General features: G+C 43.1%; 1 protein-coding gene across 1 annotated transcript in view; it reads left to right on the top strand.

The window, feature by feature from the left end:
* Positions 1–1,623: 1,623 nt before the first annotated feature.
* The window catches only part of LOC142663903 (neurotrypsin-like), a 59,097-nt gene continuing 39,242 nt past the window's right edge, over positions 1,624–21,478 (top strand). Inside the window, exons 1-2 of the mRNA XM_075842740.1 lie at positions 1,624–1,924; positions 16,517–16,562. Of these exons, the coding sequence (XP_075698855.1) occupies positions 1,853–1,924; positions 16,517–16,562 (118 nt within the window). The 5' untranslated portion in view covers positions 1,624–1,852. The remainder of the gene's footprint in view (positions 1,925–16,516; positions 16,563–21,478) is intronic.

Below are 21,478 nucleotides of genomic sequence, written 5' to 3'. Positions count from 1 at the left end.
CGGGACAGTTGTCCTGCAGCGAGGCAGGGACTCCTAGCGTCGTACATAACTATGATGCTAGGAGCACGGCTCCCTACAGTGTGTTCGGTCTGGGACTTGCGGCCGAAATACGTTCCGTCCTTTACGGACGTAACATGCTCGTCTGAACCCAGCCTTAGGGCTCACAATCAACTCCACTATCTCAGACACACAAACTATGGCCAATTTACTTATTATTATGTTTTTCAAGTGTGGAAGGAGACCTTACACAGCCAAAACCTGCACCACCAAAGTGAGAACATGCAAACTCCATTCAGATGTTGTGCTCGGTTGGATTTGAATCCAGGACCCCAGTGCTGCAAGGCAACAGTGCCAACCACCGAGCCCCCTTGCTATGTAGACAGCGAAACTTAGCTTGTCAGTCAATAGAGTCGATCCAATTCCTCAAACCACCCGGATTTAAAAAAAAAAAAAAATATGACTAAATAGAAACGCTAAGAGACTGAATTTTTAATAAAGTGGCTGAGTGGTTGGCATTGTAGCGCTGGGGTTCTGGGTTGGAATCTGACCATGGATGACATCTGCATGGGGTTTGTATGTTCTGTTTGCATGGGTTTTCTCCCCCCTCCCCAAAAACACAGTGAAGTTGGCCCTAATGTGTGTGCCAGATATAGGGAAATTAGATAGTGAGCCCCAATGAGGACAGCTACTGATATGACTTATCTCAGTACAGCACTGCAGAATATGTCGGTGCCATATAACCAACAGAAAATAAATAATCCTGTTTTCATTTTTCTAGATTACCTTATAACATAAAAAAACAAAAACATTCAAGTGAATGGGTCTGAGTTGCAATACCAAAAACACACCTTGGTTAAAAGTGGCACTTTTTTGGAGGGGGCAGAACCCTTTTAAGTAGAAGAAAAACATTGTCACAGCTAGTCACTATTCAGCGTATTCTTACTATTCAGTGTATTATTTTTTTCCCCTGTGAGTGCTGGTGAAACCTTTGCTCCCTGTAAGAAAGTCATTTACAATTTCCAACCACCTACTAAGAAAACAATGATTCACACCTCTTTGTCGACTGCAGATATACAGTAGTAAAAGCGCAGAATGCGATGCCATAGAACATAAATCTCTTCAATGTCATGTTGAATAAACCATGTTTCAAAATATGTTGTTCATTTTTCGCTTCATGTGATCTGTATCCTAGATGACATTGTTAACCATTTCAAGGGCACTTATTGTTCGGTAAACACAGATCATTGCCTTTACTCTAACCTGACATCATTGGCTTGAAATAACCCATCACAATGGAATTCAGAGCGTCCTACTCCAGAGATAATTAAAATTGTCAGATAGGGCGCATCTGCCAGGGCGGGTGTGATGGAATTGTGTAGGAAAATACTATGTAAAGCATGTATCCTTTATATAGCATCAACAGGGCTTGTTTGTTTTGCTGTGCCTTGTGTATTATTGTTTGTTATATTGCAAGTTGTTGTACAATATTATGTGTATTTATTAATACAGACTCATGTATTTTGTTAAAAGAGGGTGGGGTAGAGGGATAGGAGTGAAGAATAAGGGTGGGACAGAAGAAAAAGGAGTTGATTGACTGAGACCTACAGTAGGAGAGTGGGTGGAGGGAGATGTGAGCTGAGATCCTGGTACATTCACACACACACTCTGCTAGCCTGCACTTGTCTATTAGCTACCTGGATGATGATTACAACTCCCAGCAGTCACACAATGCAGCAATAGTACAGTATCCACTACTACTCCTACAGTCTTCCTACTTCAATGAAGAGCAGACAGCTGACCCTGCCACAGAGAAGAGATAGGAGAGAAAGCAGCTGCATCCCACTTAGTCACCATGAGACCTGTGGACTTCCATGGAGTGCTAGTCATTCTCATGTGCATCTGCCTTGCATTTGGAGATCACCAGGTAGGAATTTCTGACCGTCCCTATCTCCTCTTTATAGGTCACAGGTTGCTCACTATCAGTTTGTCAGACTTTGTCCTACTAATAAGACAATCTGTGTAGCTTTGTATTAATATACTATTACCTAGTCATCCATGGGAAGGCTATGCTATCACTGGTGTAAGTCAGCATTCTGCTGCAATGTGTTCCTTCATACTGTATTACACACAAAGCAGCAGCACTGCAGTAACTGCACAAAGTATAATGGCATTTCAGGGCCAAATTCATTTGGAAATTGATGGTGACTATGTAACAGGATTTCCAGGGAGACTGTACATACAATGCATATGTCAGGGATGGGTTTGATTATGTAAACTCCGCAGTCATGTTAAAGCACTCAGATAAAATAATATCAGGCTCATTTGAAGGGGATCCATGTATGAGTTCTCTAGGAAATAGTGATTTAGTCTGGAGAATAAATGTTAACATATAAAATGTGGGATTGTAAATGTGACTGAACAACTTTAATTCCATTGTTGCAACAAGTGTCGGTATCCGCAATAAAAACCCTTTGTTCCCATACGCAATTATGTTTGTTAAAGATTCTGCTATATAGCTCTGTTGTTTACACAAAGACACATATTCTTCTTTTATAAGGATTAGTGCCAGGCAGACTGAAGATACATGAATGACCCCACCGCCATAACAGCCAAAGTGCGTCCATTAACAGTGCCATCAGAGTGATTCCCATCAATAGTGCCAGCAGACTCCCCCCCCCCCCCATAAACAATAGTGCCAGCAAAGCCCCCCATAAACAGTACTGCCAGCAGAATACTTTCTTCACACTTCCATGGAAATAAATGATACAATTCTGTCTGCCTGCATCTGCCACAAGGGGGAGCACACTGCATACATATTTATAATGTGCTTGATGACAATGGGAACAGTGGGGCAGATTTACTATGACGGTCGTAAGTTTGGACAGCTCAGAATGAGACTAGATGGGCCACATTTATTACAATGGCTCATGCTGGATGATAAATTTGGTGCACCTTTAAACACTTCTGTCCAACTTTATACCACCGCTTGTTCGGCTAATTTGAAACCAAAAATTTGGCTCAATCTGGTGCATATTAAGCCACGCCCCGTTCCTGCTAAGCCACGTTCCCTTCCCAGACAAGTTACAAACATCTATTCTTTTTGCCGCATTTAATTGAAAAATGTGTTTAAACTGACCAGCGCCAAAAAGAAAGTGCCATTAAGGCCGGAATTCTGGCGCAATAACAATAGAAAATCTGCCGCAATAGAAATATGTATGCAGCAAGCTCCCCCTAGTGGCAGTTGCCAGCAGCAATTGCGGGAGACCTCTCTGCCCTGACAGCAGTCTGGGGCTTTGCCCCTATTTTAGAAGAGTCCTGGACAATCTGGGTGAGTAGTCTGTAGAATAGTTTTTCATCCTGATATCTAGACTACAGGACAGTTAATGGGTTAATGTGACTGCGTCTTTAAGGCCGGGTTCCCACGTAGCGTAAACGCAGCAGAATTTCCGCAACTGAATTCTGTGCGGAAATTCCACAGCGTTTACAATAGCAGCAAAATGCCCATGCTGCAGAAAAAAAAACGCAGAGTAAATGTTCATTGAACAGGGGTGCGGAATTCCGCAGCATGTCAATTTATGCTGTGTTTACATTGATTTTCCGCTGTGGGTTTTCACCATTGAATTAAATGGGGTTACAAAACCCGCAACAGAAAGCCATGTGCTGCGACTTTTGCGGCGTATTTGCAGCGTTTACGCTGCAAAAATTGCAACGCCAGAAAAAACCCCAAAAAACATACTTACCCAGAAAGCACTCCTTCGTGCAGTCCGGCCTCCTGGGGTGATGTTGTATCCTATGTGACTGCTGCAGCCAATCACAAGCTGCAGCGTCACATGGCCTGAAAAGTCATCCATGGTGGACGTCAGAGGAGGGAGGGGGTAAGTATGTACGCTTAAAGAGGCTCTGTCACCACATTATAAGTGCCATATCTTCTACATAATGAGATCGGCGCTGTAATGTAGATAACAGCAGTGGTTTTTATTTAGAAAAACGATAATTTTCACCAAGTTATGAGTGATTTTAGATTTATGCTAATGACTTTCTTAATAGACAACTGGGCGCGTTTTTACTTTTGACCAAGTGGGCGTTGTAAAGAGAAGTGTATGAGGCTGACCAATCAGCGTCATACACTTCTCTCCATTCATGTACAATGCACATAGTGATCCTGCGTTGTTCACTATGTGCAGTCACATACACACACATTAACGTTACTGAAGTGTCCTGACAGTGAATAGAGATCGTTTCCAGCCAGGACGCAATGTCTATTCAGAACCCCGACAAAATTGAGCCAAAAACTGCAACAAAACTGTGTGTGATCAAGGCCTTACTATGCATATATATCGTGCACTGGGGAGGAATAACAAGCCTAGAATAGATGTACACTAGTTAGAAAAAATGATTGTATATTTTCAGGTTGTATTTTTCCTTCACACTAGTGGTTTGGCTTCTCCAACCCTGGCGATCATCTGGCATTGCCAGGAGAAAACCTTGTCTGGTTATACATTTCCCCTGTAGTGTATGCTGCAGGGGAAATGTCGCATTACATGCTGAGGCCTTATTCACACGAAAACGCTGCGTTTTTTGCGCGTTGCAGTTGTGTGTGTCATCAGTATGTGCTGCGTGGCTGCGTGATTTTAACGCATATGCCATGCTTATGACACTCTTGTTTTTATGTTTTCACGCGCGTATCACGGACGTAATACACGTTCGTGTGAATAAGGCCTGATTATACAACTGAATGGCCATCCATGTAATGCATATACACACTGGGACCAATAAAACAGGAGCCGCCCTAAAAGAATGGTTTTCGTTTCTGCTCATAGAGGGCACATGGATGACTTTAAATTGGTGTAACAGTCACTTTGCATATTACGTCAGAACTGATGTAGTCTAAGCGACCGATGTGGCCATGACTTTGGACTACCACTTCCCCACAGTGGCAACACGGGGGAAGCGGTAGTCTAGGACCCTCCATACACTGTGCTGCCCCAGCGCCTGTAATTAAAAGTCAGCACACTGTGAGTAAGTAAAGCAGACAGCATGTCCACTACCTTGTGAAGCCAGAAGATGAGTAACCGTGGAACAGAGAAAAGGTGAGTATTTATTTTGATGCCACCAATGCTTAATATACTCTATGGGGGCACAGAAAGACTGTCCAGTTCTTGGAATAGATTGCTTCTTTCATCGGCCACATGGTTAATAAGGAATTATTTGCAAGTCTCCACCCACTACCTTAAAGGTGTTGTCTAGTCCCTAACAATTGATGGTCTATCCTCAGGATAGGCCATCAATATCTGATCTGTCAGGGTCTGACTGCTGTGGCCCCAGCCAATCAGCTGATTTGAAGGGGCCGCAGTGTTCGTACGAGCGCTGCATTCCCTTCATTCCGGTCACACTGAATCGCTGACACCCTTTTAGCAGCAGTTCATAGTATTACAGTCTTCTCCCTTTGAAGTGAGTGGGAGAAGGCTGTAATACTGTGAACTGCCACTACAAGTGTGTCGGCAATTCACAGTGTGAGCAGTAAAGGAAATGAAGGTGAAGCAGCGCTGGTACGAGTTCCGTAGTCCCTTCAAAGCAACTGATCGGCAGGGTTCCCGGCAGTCGGCACCTGACCGATCAGATATTGGTGGTCTATCCCGAGGAAAGGAAAGGCCATCATTTTTTAGGGACTGGACAACCCCTTTAAAATTTGGAATAAGCCCTGTGTTTTGGTATTTGTGATGTGATAACATGCACATATTACAGTACTTTCTATGATGTAAGCACTTCCAAGGTAAGCATATAGTATGTACTGAACACCATAGATAATCATAAATTAAAATCTTTGCCTTGGAGAGTAAAGGCCCTTTTACACCGGCCAATTATCGGGCAAACGAGCGATCACAGATCAGGGCAACAATCAGCCGATGAACGAGCAAACGCTTGTTCATCGGCTGATTGTATAGTTTATGCAGCATTAAATATTATCATTGTCTGCAGCACATCACCCTGTGTAAACTGGGAGACGCGCTGCCGACATGATAGAAAAGTATGGGGACGAGTGATCCTAGTAACAAGCGCTCGTCCCCATACATTGTATGGAGCAATTGAGCGCCGATCAATGAGCTGTCTCGTTAGATGGCGCTCGTTTACACGTCAGGCCATGTAATAGGAACCCAAGTGCACAGAGCAGACTGCAAATACACACACAGTGCAGTTTTAAAAAGACTCCTCCATTGGTCTCAGGTTTTTATGGGGTTTTGTATTTATAGAAAACTCTGCAATAAAATCATGTAAGTTCATACCTGTCATAACTTCTATTCTGCCTTCAGCACAGGGTCACTATACAAAGTGTTTATAGACATGACTTTCGCATACTTCACATTGGAGACACAACTACATGATAGCAGAGGAGGACATTCTGTTTGTTGACTTTACAATTACGATATGGACTAAAATGACCCTGTTCTTGAGATAAACGTTGAGTCACAATAGAAAGGAAGAACTCTGGAAACACTGGAGGGTTGCAGAGTCTTGGACAAAGTTTTCGTTCAATAAAAAAAAAAAGAACCATAATGTAATATTCTTAAGCTACCAGAAGTATTGTGTGATCTTTGCTGAATCAGTCAGAATTCGTCAGTGAGATCAAAAAAACATCATGATATTAACGCTAACCTAGTAAGTTACTATAGATGTTATCAGTACGGTTTACTCTATAAGGGAGACTTGTGTCACAAAAAAAGGTGCAACTGTTTTGGTCAGGATCCATGTGGGTGAAATCTTTTATGGTTGCTTCATGCCTGCCGCTGGTTAAAATCCATTGTTTACGTGCAGGACATTATCTGAGTGTTAAAAGGACAAAGGGACTGGCATATCTGTCAACGTTGTATTGTCAAAGAAACAATAGTTGTTAGTTGGTCCTTTATGAGCTATTCAAAGCCAAGTTTTACTGTTTATCAAAATTTCTAAGCAAATTACCCCAAGTCAAAAGGATTTCAAAGAAGTGCCACAAGGCTACCATCCTTTAAAAATTGCTCAACTAACATCATATTACAATGTGCCCTGGCATTTTCTTGATTCATCTTTGACCTCTGGGTCAGGGTGGTGGGTGCCTTCTTCATTCACACCTTACTGGAGTGGTTCCCTCCAGAAGACAATGGCAGACCAAATAAATTTTGAACAGTTCAGTTTTATTGATCACAACTGCAATAAGCAGTGGCACATAAAGGGTAACGGGTATAACTCTTAAAGAGGCACAATATGCTTCATGGTTACAATACGCAAAAGAGGCACACAATCTTGGCAGTTGCAGTTCACAAGAAGCGGCTCTCTTGTTCTAGGTGGCATTTCCCAAGGGTTTTTCACTTGGTTACATTCCCCTGCATCTCAAGGATCCTTTATTTCTCGTCCAATAGGCCATCTCACTCCAGGACTATAGATCACACCCAGGTCTACTTATAAAGACTCAGTCACCATGAGAATAAGGCAGCTTTATCCCAGGGCTCTGACTCTCAAGCGCTCTTTCCACGCTACCCGTCCCACTGACTATTCCACCCAGTACAGTGTAATACAGGAGTGCGCTTGGCCATGTTTCAGGCCTACAGGGCAGCGCATCAGCATCACATGCACATCTAATAGACAGCATCCGGCTCTTCCTGGGCCTAGTCAATCCGCTGTACCTCCATGTACCTGAGGGTCTAGAAAACTCACTACAGCTTTATAGCCTGGTGGTGCTGCAGAGTATCGCGACCTTCCATTCTAGACGACCTGCAAGAAAACAGGTTGACAAACACATAACATATGTACATGGTATAAACAAATGAACACCTGAGCCGTCTCTCAGTAAAACTGTGCAGTCCTCTTAAAGTGGCAACTGTTTATAAAAAGCTTACCTTCACAGTCCATAGGCTGTAAATGGGGGTACTCGGTTCACCTTACAAGCTCTATCATTAGGAATTGTGGTTGTATGAGGGGGGGGGGGGAGTGCATACCTCCATTTTTTGGGAATAGAAAAAAGATACATGAACTGTGTCTTAATAACAGAGCAGGCCTACAACAGTGCCCTTGCAACAAGAGACAACCTGCAACAATGCCCTTATAACAGTGACCGCTTAAAACAGTGCAAATTTACAACAGTACCCTTTTAACTGAGGCGGTCTTCCAACATCACACCCAATAGGGTATGTTCCCACACACAGGATACGCTGGAGATTTTCTGAAACAGAAAATCTGCAGTGGAATCTAAAAAGAAACACTGGTAAATCAGTCACAGAAATCCGTACCAATTAGTAAATTTTTGCTGCGCATATTGCGGCAGAAGTGCTGCGTTTTTTCCCCACAGAGGTTTAACCTGCAGTTTTAGTGTCAAGCATTCATTATATCAAAGTATATGTGCATCTGCGGATACCCAGCGGTTCTTACTGCGTTTCTGCTGTGTAAATGCTGTACGAAAAATGCAAAATCAGCAGCACATCACAAATCCCAGAAGCATAGGGAAAGAAATTTCACTGTGTACAAGCTTGATGCAAGCGGTGTCGAGCTGTAGCCACGCCAACTCCAATTTAACGACAATATCTGGAAAAACCGCATCACATGTTCTTGAAATAGTAAAGCAAAAAACCTTTTATTTCACCATAACGTAGCTATGTTATGGTGAAATAAAAGGCTTTTTTTGCTTTACTACTTCATAAAATGCTATATAAACTGCAACAACACAAATCTGTTGCAGAATTTATGCTCGATATTCAAATATTTTTGCCAAATAAGCAGCATCTCCGCATATAAATTGACATTCGGCTGAATTAAAAGTCGCACCGCAGAACAATTTCTGCACGACTTTTCTGCATTTTTTTCCGGCATGAGATTTTTTTAATTAATTCAATTTGCTACTTCTGTAAATGCTGCCGAATTTCCGCACAGAATTCCATTGTGGAAATCCCGCAGTATTTATGCTACATGGGAACCCGGCCTAACACGACCAGTCTGCAGCAAAGAGAGAGAAAGAAGTCTGCAAGAAATGCATGGCCTGGGGCACCACACATAGCCCCAAGGATACACATACCATAGTTGAGATATATGTCTAATAAGGTCAGGCTCACTGTGTTAATGGTAAAGTAATGTGGCAAATATCTAATAATTTTTACATAAATGTGCATAGATATTTTTAGGGAAAAGGTAGAACCTTTTTGGAATAAATTATTTAGCATTTTTGAATTAAGCACAGTGATCATTGGTAGAGGGGGGATGTTTGTTGTTCTGTATGTGGGAAGACCGGACGCTCAGAGAACCCACCTATGTCTGCAAAATGTACATCATTGCAGCCTATCTGCCCACTTTAGATGTCAAAACCTGGCAATCCTTTTTTACAATAATTGGGGAGAAATAGTAAAGACAATTCTCCTTCAGAAATATAATTTTGTATTGATTTCTAAGTTGTGATAGTTGTGCGGAAATGAAGACAATCCAGTTCTTTACCACCTCAAACCCAAATATGCTGAGATCTGGTGGGTGATCAGCTATACTAAAGGAGTACTGGTGATACGAGTATAAGGGTATGTTCACACGGCCTATTTACGGACGTAATTCGGGCGTTTTTGCCCCGAATTACGTCTGAAAATAGCGCCTCAATAGCGTTGACAAACATCTGCCCATTGAAAGCAATGGGCAGACGTTTGTCTGTTCACACGAGGCATAATTTACGCGCCGCTGTCAAAAGACGGCGCGTAAATAGACGCCCGCGTCAAAGAAGTGACCTGTCACTTCTTTGGCCGTAATTGGAGCCGTTATTCATTGACTCCAATGAATAGCAGCGCCAATTACGCCCGTAATGGACGCGGCGTTCAAGCGCCTGCACATGCCGTTACGGCTGAAATTACGGGGATGTTTTCAGGCTGAAACATCCCCGTAATTTCAGCCGTTACGGACGCCCTCGTGTGAACATACCCTAAATGTTCACACACAAACTCAAAAATGTCTGGAAATACAGAGCTGTTTTCAAGGGAAAAACAGCTCCTGATTTTCAGACGTCTCTTGAGCAACTCGTGTTTTTTTCCTGCGTTTTTACGACACTATGAAAAACGACTCAGGAAGTGACATGCTCCGTGTTTTTACGCGGCGTCTTTTTATTCGCCTTTTTAAAATAGCGGTGTAAAAAACTTCATTTGAACAAAACGCCGTCTTTCCCATTGATTTCAATGGGAAGCTGTTTGTTGGCGTTTCAGTAGTGTTTTTACAGGCGTATTTCGAGGCATTTACGCCCCAAATTACGCCTGAAAACACTGAGTGTGGACATACCCTTAGACAGGATCAGATTGCACCCACACTCGTTAATGCAGAGCAAATACCTACAGAAAATTGTTGTAGTCTGTTCGTTTCTCTGCAAAAATCATGTATGGCCAGCTTCACTAGTGTCAGATAGACATTACTGCTAAAATCTGATGAAAAAATATTAAGCATGTAGAATTAGTTATGGGACATTAGTGAGGGTCTCCAACCAGTAGCTTTCTGAGTTATGGAGAAATTGATGCTAGGACCAGCTGTACCAACTACATTAATCTAGAGCCTGGGTTCCTAATCTGTGGTACAATAGCGGGTACTGGCAATGTCCTCATGCTGTGCTTTTGTATAGAACAGTGTATGATCATACTGTAGGGTGTGCGTTGATCTCATTTAAAGGGGCTCTGTCACCAGTTTATAACTGCCCTATCTTCTACCTAATCTAATAGGCGCTTTAATGTAGATAAGTAATGTGTTTTTTTTACAAAGTTATGAGCATTTTAAGTGTTATGCAAACTTGTTCTTAATGCCCAAATTTATAATGACCAATCAGCGTCATACATTTCTCTTCATTCATGTCCAGCTGAATCCACAGCACAGCGTGATTGGTCATTATAAATTTGGGCATTAAGAACAAATTTGCATAACATGCCTATGGCATGTCATGCTCAGGAAAAGAATTTCAAGAATCTGACTAGGTGGTATCGATGCCCTCTGATCCTACACAAAATGTTTCCTGATGTGTCTGATATTTGATGGCGTTGAGGCATGGAGACCGGAACAATTCTACATATCTGGTGGTTATGCAAGGTCCTTCAGACTTTCTGGAAAGCTGTATTTGATATTTAGGCCTTGGTTGAGAGATCTCCCATGGTGCCCACTCCTCAGATTGTCCTCTTATCCCTGATTCCTGGTCCCTTACCGGGGATAAAAAGGGGATTATTCTGACACTTCCTGACGGCGACTCGAACTGTCATCCCCAGGCATTGGAAGTCCACTGAGCCCCCCACAATCAAAGAATGGGTTGTGAAGATGGATCTTCTACAGAGAATGGAAACATTGATGGTGGAAGATGGAGATCACGCCACTCGAATTATGCTCCTATGGCAGGCATGGCCTTCCTTTAAATCGGGCCCACATTTAGCTACTTTTAAAAATTAACCTTATTGGTCCTCCAACATGTACGGTGACATTATAGATGTGACTTACATCTGATATTGGGATGGTTTCCCCCATTTTGGTTCCCTTCTCCATTTTTTTACCCCTTCTTTCTCTCTTTCATTCTTCATTTCTTTCTAACTTATGTTATTTTTATTATTTGGGTATTCCTACCTCATTATTTTCTTACTTCTGATAATTTATATAGAATTTTCTAATGCTGCCAAGATAACAATTTACTCTTATGTGCTGATTTGTGGGCTGAATTGTTTATACTCTTCTTTTGAATAATCATACTAGTTCAATACTGAAATTACTTCGTATATATTGATTTGTATGTATCTGTTCTTTTTTTTTGTGCTTGAAAATCTGTAAATAAAAATCTGATTATGATTAAAAAAAAAATGCCTATTAGATTAGGTAGAAGATAGGGCAGTTATAAACTGGTGACAGAGTCTCTGTAAATGAGATCAACGCACACCCTACAATATGATCATACATTTTTCTATACAAAAGCACAGCATGAGGACATTGCGAGTACCCCCTATTGTACCACAGATTAGGAACCCAGGCTCTAGATTATTGTAGTTGGTACAACTGGTCCTAGCATCAATTTCTCCATAACTCAGAGGGTATGTTCACACGAGGTCATTATGTCCGTAATTGCCGGACGTATTTCGGCCGCAAGTCCCGGACCGAACACACTGCAGGGAGCCGGGCTCCTAGCATCATAGTTATGTACAATGCTAGGATTCCCTGCCTCGCTGCAGGACAACTGTCCCGTACTGTAATCATGTTTTCAGTACGGGACAGTTGTCCTGCAGCGAGGCAAGGACTCCTAGCATCGCGCATAACTATGATGCTAGAAGCCCGGCTCCCTGCACTGTGTTTGGTCCGGTACTTGCGGCCGAAATACGTCCGTCAATTACGGACGTAATAACCTCGTGTGAACATACCCAGACAGCTACTGATTGGAGACGCTCACTAATGTCCCATATTTTTTTTCTCGTTTCCCACTACATTATATGTTACAAAAAATGGTGCTGTTAAAATCTACACCTCGTCCTCCAAAAAACAAGCCCTCATATGGTAATATTGATGGAAAAATAAAAAAGTTATGGCTTTTGGAAGGTGAGGAGAAAAAAACGAAAATTTAAATCTGAAAGTTGTTTACGACGGGAAGGGGTTTTAAACGGGGTCTTTCCGTTATACACATTTAAGACATATAAATAGGATTCCACATGAATATTTGAACACTAGAAATTTGAACAGGGGTCCTGGTTCACCCTTTGCAGTGGTAAGGGGGCAGCACATGCATCCTTTATTTTAGTTAACAGGAGATGCGGAAACAGTTTATCTCTCGTCATTATCACCTATCTGCTCCAAGGAACATTGAATGTAATATGCCGCCCTTGGTTGGAGTCAGGAACCGCAACTGAGGCCACTACAATTTTTAGAATAAACTATAGCCTGCTAATAGAGGACATTGAACTTGCTGTATTTTTTAGATGGTCCCTGTAGGTAACAGTAGTAATACAGTTATTCACCTTACATACAAGAATTTCATTCTAGTTACTGTTTAATATATTCTTAGAATATATATATTCTAAGAGTCCCCCCTAAGGCGGAGGCATTATATATATATATATATATATATATATATATATATATATATATACACACACACATTTACCACCATAGTACTTCCAGGAACACTTTTAACCAGACTTCCAGTAGGTCACAAGCTGCAATATTTAGACAGGGCTTTCTACACCCTCTCACCCTGATGCTATTTTTCTGTAATGTCATTTTATTGTATTTAAAACCTGTTTCAATATACTAAACACTAAATTATGCTAAAAAATATGCCCCCGAGCCCAGATCTTGGGTGCTGCATGTGTTTTATCATATGATTGCTTTTGTTTGTACTTCTGTAGCCTCACTGTGTTGTACCAGAACAGGTCTCTCTGGTTTCTAACTGTATATTAGCTCCCTCCTGTATATTAATTCATGATTTATTGCTCTTTGGTACATATAACTTTGCATCTTCAACTGAGTTTTGCAGTAATTTGTAAATTAAATTATTGATTAATTATTGAAGAACATGGTCGTGCATAAAAAGGTGAATCTGTTGCACAATGAACAGTAAGGGCATGGCCAGACGTGGCGTATTTCTGCAGACACTGTCCGCATCAATGCCGCACATAATCTGCGTTGCAGATTCCTTTGTGCCTTTGCCTAAAATGTGAAGGAAATTGCTGCGGATTAGTCGTTGCGGATTCACATGAAGAGAACATCCTGCTCTCTTTTAGAACATTCCATCTCAGTCTGGCTATAGACCTCGAAACACATAGGTCCAGCCAGAATGAAGAAATATCCTGTTCGTAAAACCAATCCGCAACGCAACACACATAACATCTGCGGATTTCATTGCGGAATTTTGAAACTCCATTGAAGTCAATCGAGAAATTCCGCAACAAGTCCGCAACAGCCAGTGTATGCTGCGGACACCAAATTCCGCACCGCAGCCTATGGTCCGCAGCGGAGTTTTCCGCCACATCTGCACGAACCTAACTAAAAAGGTGTGGAAACCAATGGAGAAAATGTCCGCTGCGGATTTTCACAGCAATTTCCACAGCAATTCAGCCACATCTGTCCGTGCCCTAAAACTCCCTCATTGACCATTCTGTTACTTTAGATGATATCCAATGTACTATGCATGAAAATGAGTGTAGCCCCAACATGTATGTATATTCTCTAGGCATGTGCCTGGTTTGGGATAAAGGGCTTTTCTGCTTTGGACAATCCCTTTTTGATCGAAGGTGGAACTCCCTCTGGTGGAACTCTCAAAACATAGGGTATGTTCACACGAGGTCATTACGTCCGTAATTGACGGACGTATTTTGGCCGCAAGTACCGGACCGAACACAGTGCAGGGAGCCGGGCTCCTAGCATCATAGTTATGTACGACGCTAGGAGCCCCTGCCTCGCTGCCGGACAACTGTCTCGTACTGAAAACATGATTACAGTACGGGACAGTTGTCCTGCAGCGAGGCAGGGACTCCTAGCATCGTACATAACTATGATGCTAGGAGCCCGGCTCCCTGCGCTGTGTTCGGTCCGGTACCTGCGGCCGAAATACCGTCAATTACGGACGTAATGACCTCGTGTGAACATACCCATAGGCTTTAACTTGTGGGAAAACCCAGCAGCAAGTGATCAATACCCCTGAAAGGCCACAACAAGGGAAATGAAACATTGCATTGTAGGCATTGAAATAAATGAGCTGTTTATGTAATGCACAGACTTGTCAGGTCCTCCAGAGTAAGGGTATGTTCACATGGCCGTAAATGCCCGAAAAACGGCCGAAAAATCGGAAGCCGCTTTTTTAACCTGGCCGTTTTTTAAAACGGCCCCGAAAAAGAAGTGCAGGTCACTTCTTGGGACATTTTTGGAGCCGTTTTTCATTGACTCTATAGAAAACAGCTCCAAAAATGGGCGTAAGAAACGCAGCGAAAATCGCGAGTGGCTTAAAAAACATCTGAAAGTCAGGACCTGTTTTCCCTTGGCTAATATATGAGGGTCCTGCACGGGAAACTTCCCTCTATCAATTCAAACTTCTCTAAGGCCAGGATCGCACACGCAGGTTTGATAAGGTTTTTGTGGCAGTTTTTGACTCCGTACTTTGAGCGACACTATCTAGATGTGCAGTATGTGGCATTATCAACATGTGCAGTATGTGGCATTATTTACATGGGCAGTGTGTGGCATTATCTGCAGGGGGCATGTGGCACTATCTACAGGTAGGAGTGTATGGCACTCTCTACAGCGGGCATTGTGGCACTATTTACAGGGAGCACTTTCTACAGGGGCAGTGTTTGGCACTATCTAAAAGGGACACTATGGCACTATCTACAGGGGGCAGTGTGGGGCACTGTATCTAAGGGGCACTAAGTGTGGCACTATCTATGCCGGTTTTTACTCTACCAGTATGGGTCAGCACATATCCTCTAGCCTAGCCTTTTTTTTTTAGAGCTAGTAATAAGAAGGGCTAGGCTGGTGGATAAGTGCAGACCAATACTCCTAGCGTAAAAACCAGGGGGTAGCGTGGCGAAAATAGCTTGATTTGGAAACCCTTTAAAAATCTGGTGTTTGCCCTTGTTATAGGGTATTTGAATTATAGTTTTTCTAAACCAGATACTTTCTTTACTGATTCATTCCGCTCTTCTGACATTATTTGATAATCGATGTGTGCAGTGCTTAGTGACATAGCGTAAACAGGAATTAGCGTTTGACAATATAATCAGATAGAAGAGCAGTGCAGCTTCAGGGAATTCAGATTCCCTGCCATTCCACCAATACACAGGGGAAGATGTATAAAAACTATAGGAAAAGTCAAGTAAAAGTAAAGCTTTGCTTGTATTGGCTGCTACAGGTAATAGCTAATATTCTGACATGTCCCCTGCCTACTGCTCTATAGATAGAACGCAGGCTTCTATACAATTGGAATTCCTCAGAGCCATGCAGCATTTTTACAATATCCATACAATACAGTAATAAATGAGTATATCTTCACCTTTGGTGAGCCTTTGCTCTAACCTGGAGTGCATCAGGCTGCTCTGTATATTATCTGCATTTTTCAGGAACCTCTCAAGTAATTTGCCCATGGCACATGATTACGCTTGACATACCTTCACATTACTTTGATGCAAATGCAAAAGATATAGGTCGGTCATTTCACTTCACTAGTTGTAATGGCTTAAAAATAAAATGTAGAAAAAAAATACATACAGTATTTTTGCAGGAAAAATAAAAAAATATAACCGGCGCTATGTATAAATCAAGTAATTTTAATGTGAAATTTTAAAATTTCTCAACATTTAATATGCAAAAAATGTTTAACACTGTATAAGAAACAAGTTGCACAAGAGACCACAATTTGTTGCCATACATTTCCATGCTCAGATTTGATTCACATATTGCAATGACTAGATAATGCTGCTTTTATGTATATGAGTGAGTATATGCTCCATTCCTAATTGTCATCTATAATAATGTTACCTTTATCTGACTGGAATATATTTTCTATTTTGCAAATTCCTAGGATATCGTAAATTCCCTCCAAACCCAAAAGCACCTGCGCCCTACAGGTAAGGACATGACCCTGCCCTGAGTCACTGCTAACGTTCTGATTTCACAATGCTGAGTCTGATCTTCTAGGTTATTTACTTTTTTCTTATTGTTTGACTTATTGCAGAAGTAATAAAATAGCAATACTTCTGTAGTGTGCAGTAAGCCTATGTTCACACAAGGTGGATTTGCTGTGAATAAAAAACAAAAGACGTAGCAAATGTGCAACAAAATCCGGATTGAAATTTCACACTATACTCAATTGGATTTTGGCGCAGATATAATCCCCCACCTTTTGGGTCAGTTCACACGTTGCGTAAATACTGCAGATTTTCCGCAATGGAATTTGTTGCGTTAAATCCGCAGCATAATGCAGTAGCAGAAAAAGTGGATGAGATAGAAGAAATCTCATCCACACGCTGCGTAAATAGTGAGCAGAAAAACTGCTCAGAAATGTACACGAGGTGTGGAGTTTTATGCCACAGTAAGTCAGTTGTATTTGCGTAAATGCTGCTTATTTGTTGCGGGTTTCCCCTATTGAATTCAATGGGAAGGTAAAACCTGCAACAAATAGTAAAAAACAGCGCTCAGGAAAAAAAAAATCTTATACTTACCCAGAAGTCTGAGTTTCTTCCTCTAGGACTTTTCATCTTATGTGACCGCTGCAGCCAATCACAGCCTGTAGCGGCAGTCACATGGGATGAATCTTCATCCGAGGAGGCTGGCCTGGATGACGTCAAGAGAGCCGGCCTCCTGGGATGACAATTTATCCTATGTGACCGCCGCTGCAGCCTGAATTTCAGAGCATTTTTTTCGCTCAGTATTTACGCAGAGTGTGGATGAGATTTGTTTTATCTCATCCGCTTTGCTGCTACTGCATTTGCTGCGGATTTTCCGCAACTAATTCCATTGTGGAAAAACAGCAGTATTTGCGCAACGTGTGAACTGACCGTAATGGCGGCCCATTTTAAACTTTTCTATGGGGCCCTTTGTCTGGTACGTACGCCACTGGTTGTCAATTTTAGGTGCAATTTTTTTAAGCTATAATCCTAATGTGGTTTTTACTACAGATTGTATATGTATTTATTTTTTTAATAAAAAGGATCCATAATAGCATACTTTTTTAGCCAATTTTTGTTTTATTGTGGCATGATATCAATATTTTACTAACTATACTAGTATATATACACACACACACACACACACACACTGTAAGGGCATGACCACACGTGGCGGATTTCCTCCGCAACTGTCCGCATCAATGCCGCACAGAATCTGCGTTGCAGATTCTGCTGCGGATCTGCACAAAATGTGCAGTAAATTGATGCGGACTAGCTGCTGCGGACTGCGGTAAAAGTGCTTCCCTTCTCTGTATCAGTGCAGGATAGAGAGAAGTGACAGCACTTTCCCTAGTGAAAGTAAACAAATTTCATACTTACCGGCCGTTGTCTTGGTGACGCGTCCCTCCTTCGGCATCCAGCCCGACCTCCCTGGATGACGCGGCAGTCCATGTGACCGCTGCAGCCTGTTATTAGCCTGTGATTGGCTGCAGCCGTCACTTAGACTGAAACGTCATCCTGGGAGGCCGGACTGGAGACAGAAGCAGGGAGTTCTCGGTAAGTATGAACTTCATTTTTTTTTACAGATAGATGTATATTGGGATCGGTAGTCACTGTCCCGGGTGCAGAAACAGTTACTGCCGATCGCTTAACTCTTTCAGCACCCTGGACAGTGACTATTTACAGACGTCTCCTAGCAACTCTCCCGTCATTACGGGAGCCCCATTGACTTCCTCAGTCTGGCTGTAGACCTAGAAATACATAGGTCCAGCCAGAATGAAGAAATGTCAAGTTAAAAAAGCAAGACGGATCCGCAGCACACATAACATGTGCATGACAGCTGCGGACTTCATTGCGGAAATTAGAATCTCCATTGAAGTCAATGGAGAAATTCCGCCATGAGTCCGCCACTGCTCCGCAACAGACAGAGCATGCTGCGGACACCAAATTCCGCTCCGCAGCCTATGCTCCGCAGCGGAATTTTACGCATCGTCTAAACGAACACTGCTAAATTAAAGTGTAAGTCAATGGACAAACGGCTCCGCTGCGGATTAACGCTGCGGAGTGTCCGCAGCGGAATTTAAGTGAAATTCCGCCACGTGTGAACCCAGCCTTACTGTTGTGCCACTTGTGTCAAGATTTTTTTTTTTACATGTTCCATCTATCAACCCTGGTTAAAAATACAACCTTCAAATGTATGCTCCTCACAAGTAGCAAATATAGCTTATACCCACAGGGATCGTAAATGTGCCAGGTCTATATAGATGGAATCAGCTGCTACATGTGATCTCATGAGCACAAACCTAAATACATGTATTCACAGCAGGGGCATATACGCAGGATTTTGTTGAGGGGGCTTCATGGCCATACTTGCATTCTATAATGCAAGGGTACATATATATATATACACACACACACACACACACACACACACATACACACATTTCTGCACACACATATTCATACACCATACCTCCCAACATTCAACGATCATAGCGAGGGACAACTTTTCTTTGCAAATTATTTTACGTTAAGCCACATCTCTAACCCCGCCCAATTCCTGTCCATACACGCCCAGCTCCCTTTGTACCCCGCGCAGTAATGCCTAATGCGCACCACCGTGGCTTTTTTGTCAGTGTGTCATCAATTTTGCGGATAGCACACGGCACCATTCATTTCTATGGCCCTAAGAACACGACCGTGATGCTCATAGATTCGTGTGGCACCGCAAATACTCAGGACATGTCATTTTTCTGTCCGTATTTGCGACACAGACTCGCCCATCGTGCATGATCGCCCTTGCAATTTGTTTTGCAGATCCATGAATACTGATGACACACGGATGCACTATGGAAGGTTTTTTTCAGACAAATGGACCGTAATGGATCCATGGTTTTGTGGACCGCAAGATTACTACGGTGCTTTTCTTTGAGCAACAAACTTTAAATATGGCTCCTTTGGGACCCACGCACTTTCATAGTGCCCTTTTTGTATGGCACATAGTAATAGTGTTCCCACACGGTGATGATACCTCATTAGTGCCCCTGCACAGTAATTATGCCCTCTTAGTGAACCCACACAGTATCCTGCCCCCATAGTAACCCTATACAGTATCATGCTCCTATACTGTATCATACCCCCAGAGTGCCTCCCACACAGTATAATGCCCCCATAGTGCCCCCTCACAGTATATTGCCCTATACACATTATAATGCCCTCAAAGTTCCCCTCCACACAGTATAATGCCCCCATAGTGCCTCCCCACACACTATAATTCCACCAGAGTGCCACCCACACAGTATAATGACCCGATACACAGTATTATGCCCCCATAGTGCCAACCACACATTTTATTGCCCCCATAGTACCCCTCACACAGTATAGTGCCCACCTGGTGCCTCCCCACACAGTGTAATGCCCCCATAGTGGCTTCCCATACAGTATAATGCCTACATAGTGCCTCCCCACAGGGTGTCCAACACACAGTATAATTGCCCCGTAGCACCTCCTAAAAATAATAAAATAAATACTCACCTAGCCCCATTCCAATCATGAATGGAGGAGAACCCTCTGCAGGTCTCTTGCGGTCTGTGCTATGTGTGCAATGATGTCACTGCATAGCGCCTGTCTGTGTCAAGCCACTTGCATCAGGCGCACACGGTGAATGGTGGAGAAGGGAGTTGACGGCTCCTAGTTCCACCATTGTATTTACCTGTATCTGCATCCTGAGAATGCATATTGTCACGTAGGGTTCGTGGACCCACTGGGCCATACCGCCCAGGCGGTATGGCAGCTGGCCAACAGGGCACAGGTCACAGTCTATAGTTTGTATAGGGTACTTGTGGCAGCTCGGACAGTAGCAAGGCAGGCTCGGCTTTGACTAGACAGCAGGTAGATGTCAGGCGTGAAGTAGCAGGACAGCCGTAGAATACGGAACAGCATGACTACAGCTCAGCATGGCACTTGACCATGATAGCACAGGATACAGAAACAGGGAACACTGGGAACAGGAGAACACTAGGAGACCATTTGCTTAGACAAACTAGGATACAACAAACAACGCTCAGGCATTGAAGCAAGGGGCTGGACCCTTCTTATAGTCCAGGGCATTCATGGGCTGATTACACAATAAAGTCCGTCCCTACGGGACCCGGCCGACGTGAGTGGAAGTGAGCGCTGGCGTCTCCTGAGGAGGAGACTGGGGCCAGCGCTTGAAGACCCATGGCTGCGGCCGTCAGGAGGGGAGTGAACCTGGTGGCCCACAGCCACGGACATTACACAGATACAGTTGAAACCGGGATATGCCGCCGGCCTCCTGGTACAGCCATGCATCACCCAGAATCCGGGACTGTCCCGCTGAATCTGGGATGGTTAGGAGGCCTGACACACTGGACACACATACACACGTACCACATACCTAGTCTGCTGGACTTATCTAACAGAGGAGGGTGGGCACAGTAAGACAGGACTGCGTCATGCCCTTTGGGTTGTGTAATGCTCCCGCGGTCTTCCAGAATTTCCTTAATGAGATTTTAAGAGACTACCTGGAGGTATTTCTTGTAGTGTACCTTGATGACATACTTGTGTTTTCCAAGGACTGGGCCTCCCACATTGAGCATGTCAGGAAGGTGCTCCAGGCCCTTCGGGAAAACAAACTCTTTGCTAAATCCGAAAAATGTGTGTTTGGGATGCAGGAGATACCATTTTTGGGTCAAATCCTCACTCCTGATGAATTCCGCATGGACCCTGCCAAGGTTCAGGCTGTGGCTGAATGGGTCCAACCCGCCTCCCTGAAGGCGTTACAGTGCTTCCTGGGGTTTGCTAATTATTACAGGAGATTTATTGCTAACTTCTCGGTCATCGCTAAGCCTCTTACG

This window comes from Rhinoderma darwinii, chromosome 11 (assembly GCF_050947455.1).
Source record: "Rhinoderma darwinii isolate aRhiDar2 chromosome 11, aRhiDar2.hap1, whole genome shotgun sequence".
Taxonomy (NCBI): domain Eukaryota; kingdom Metazoa; phylum Chordata; class Amphibia; order Anura; family Rhinodermatidae; genus Rhinoderma; species Rhinoderma darwinii.
The sequence above is the reverse complement of the archived record's forward strand: the minus strand, read 5'-3'. Positions and strand labels throughout refer to the sequence as shown.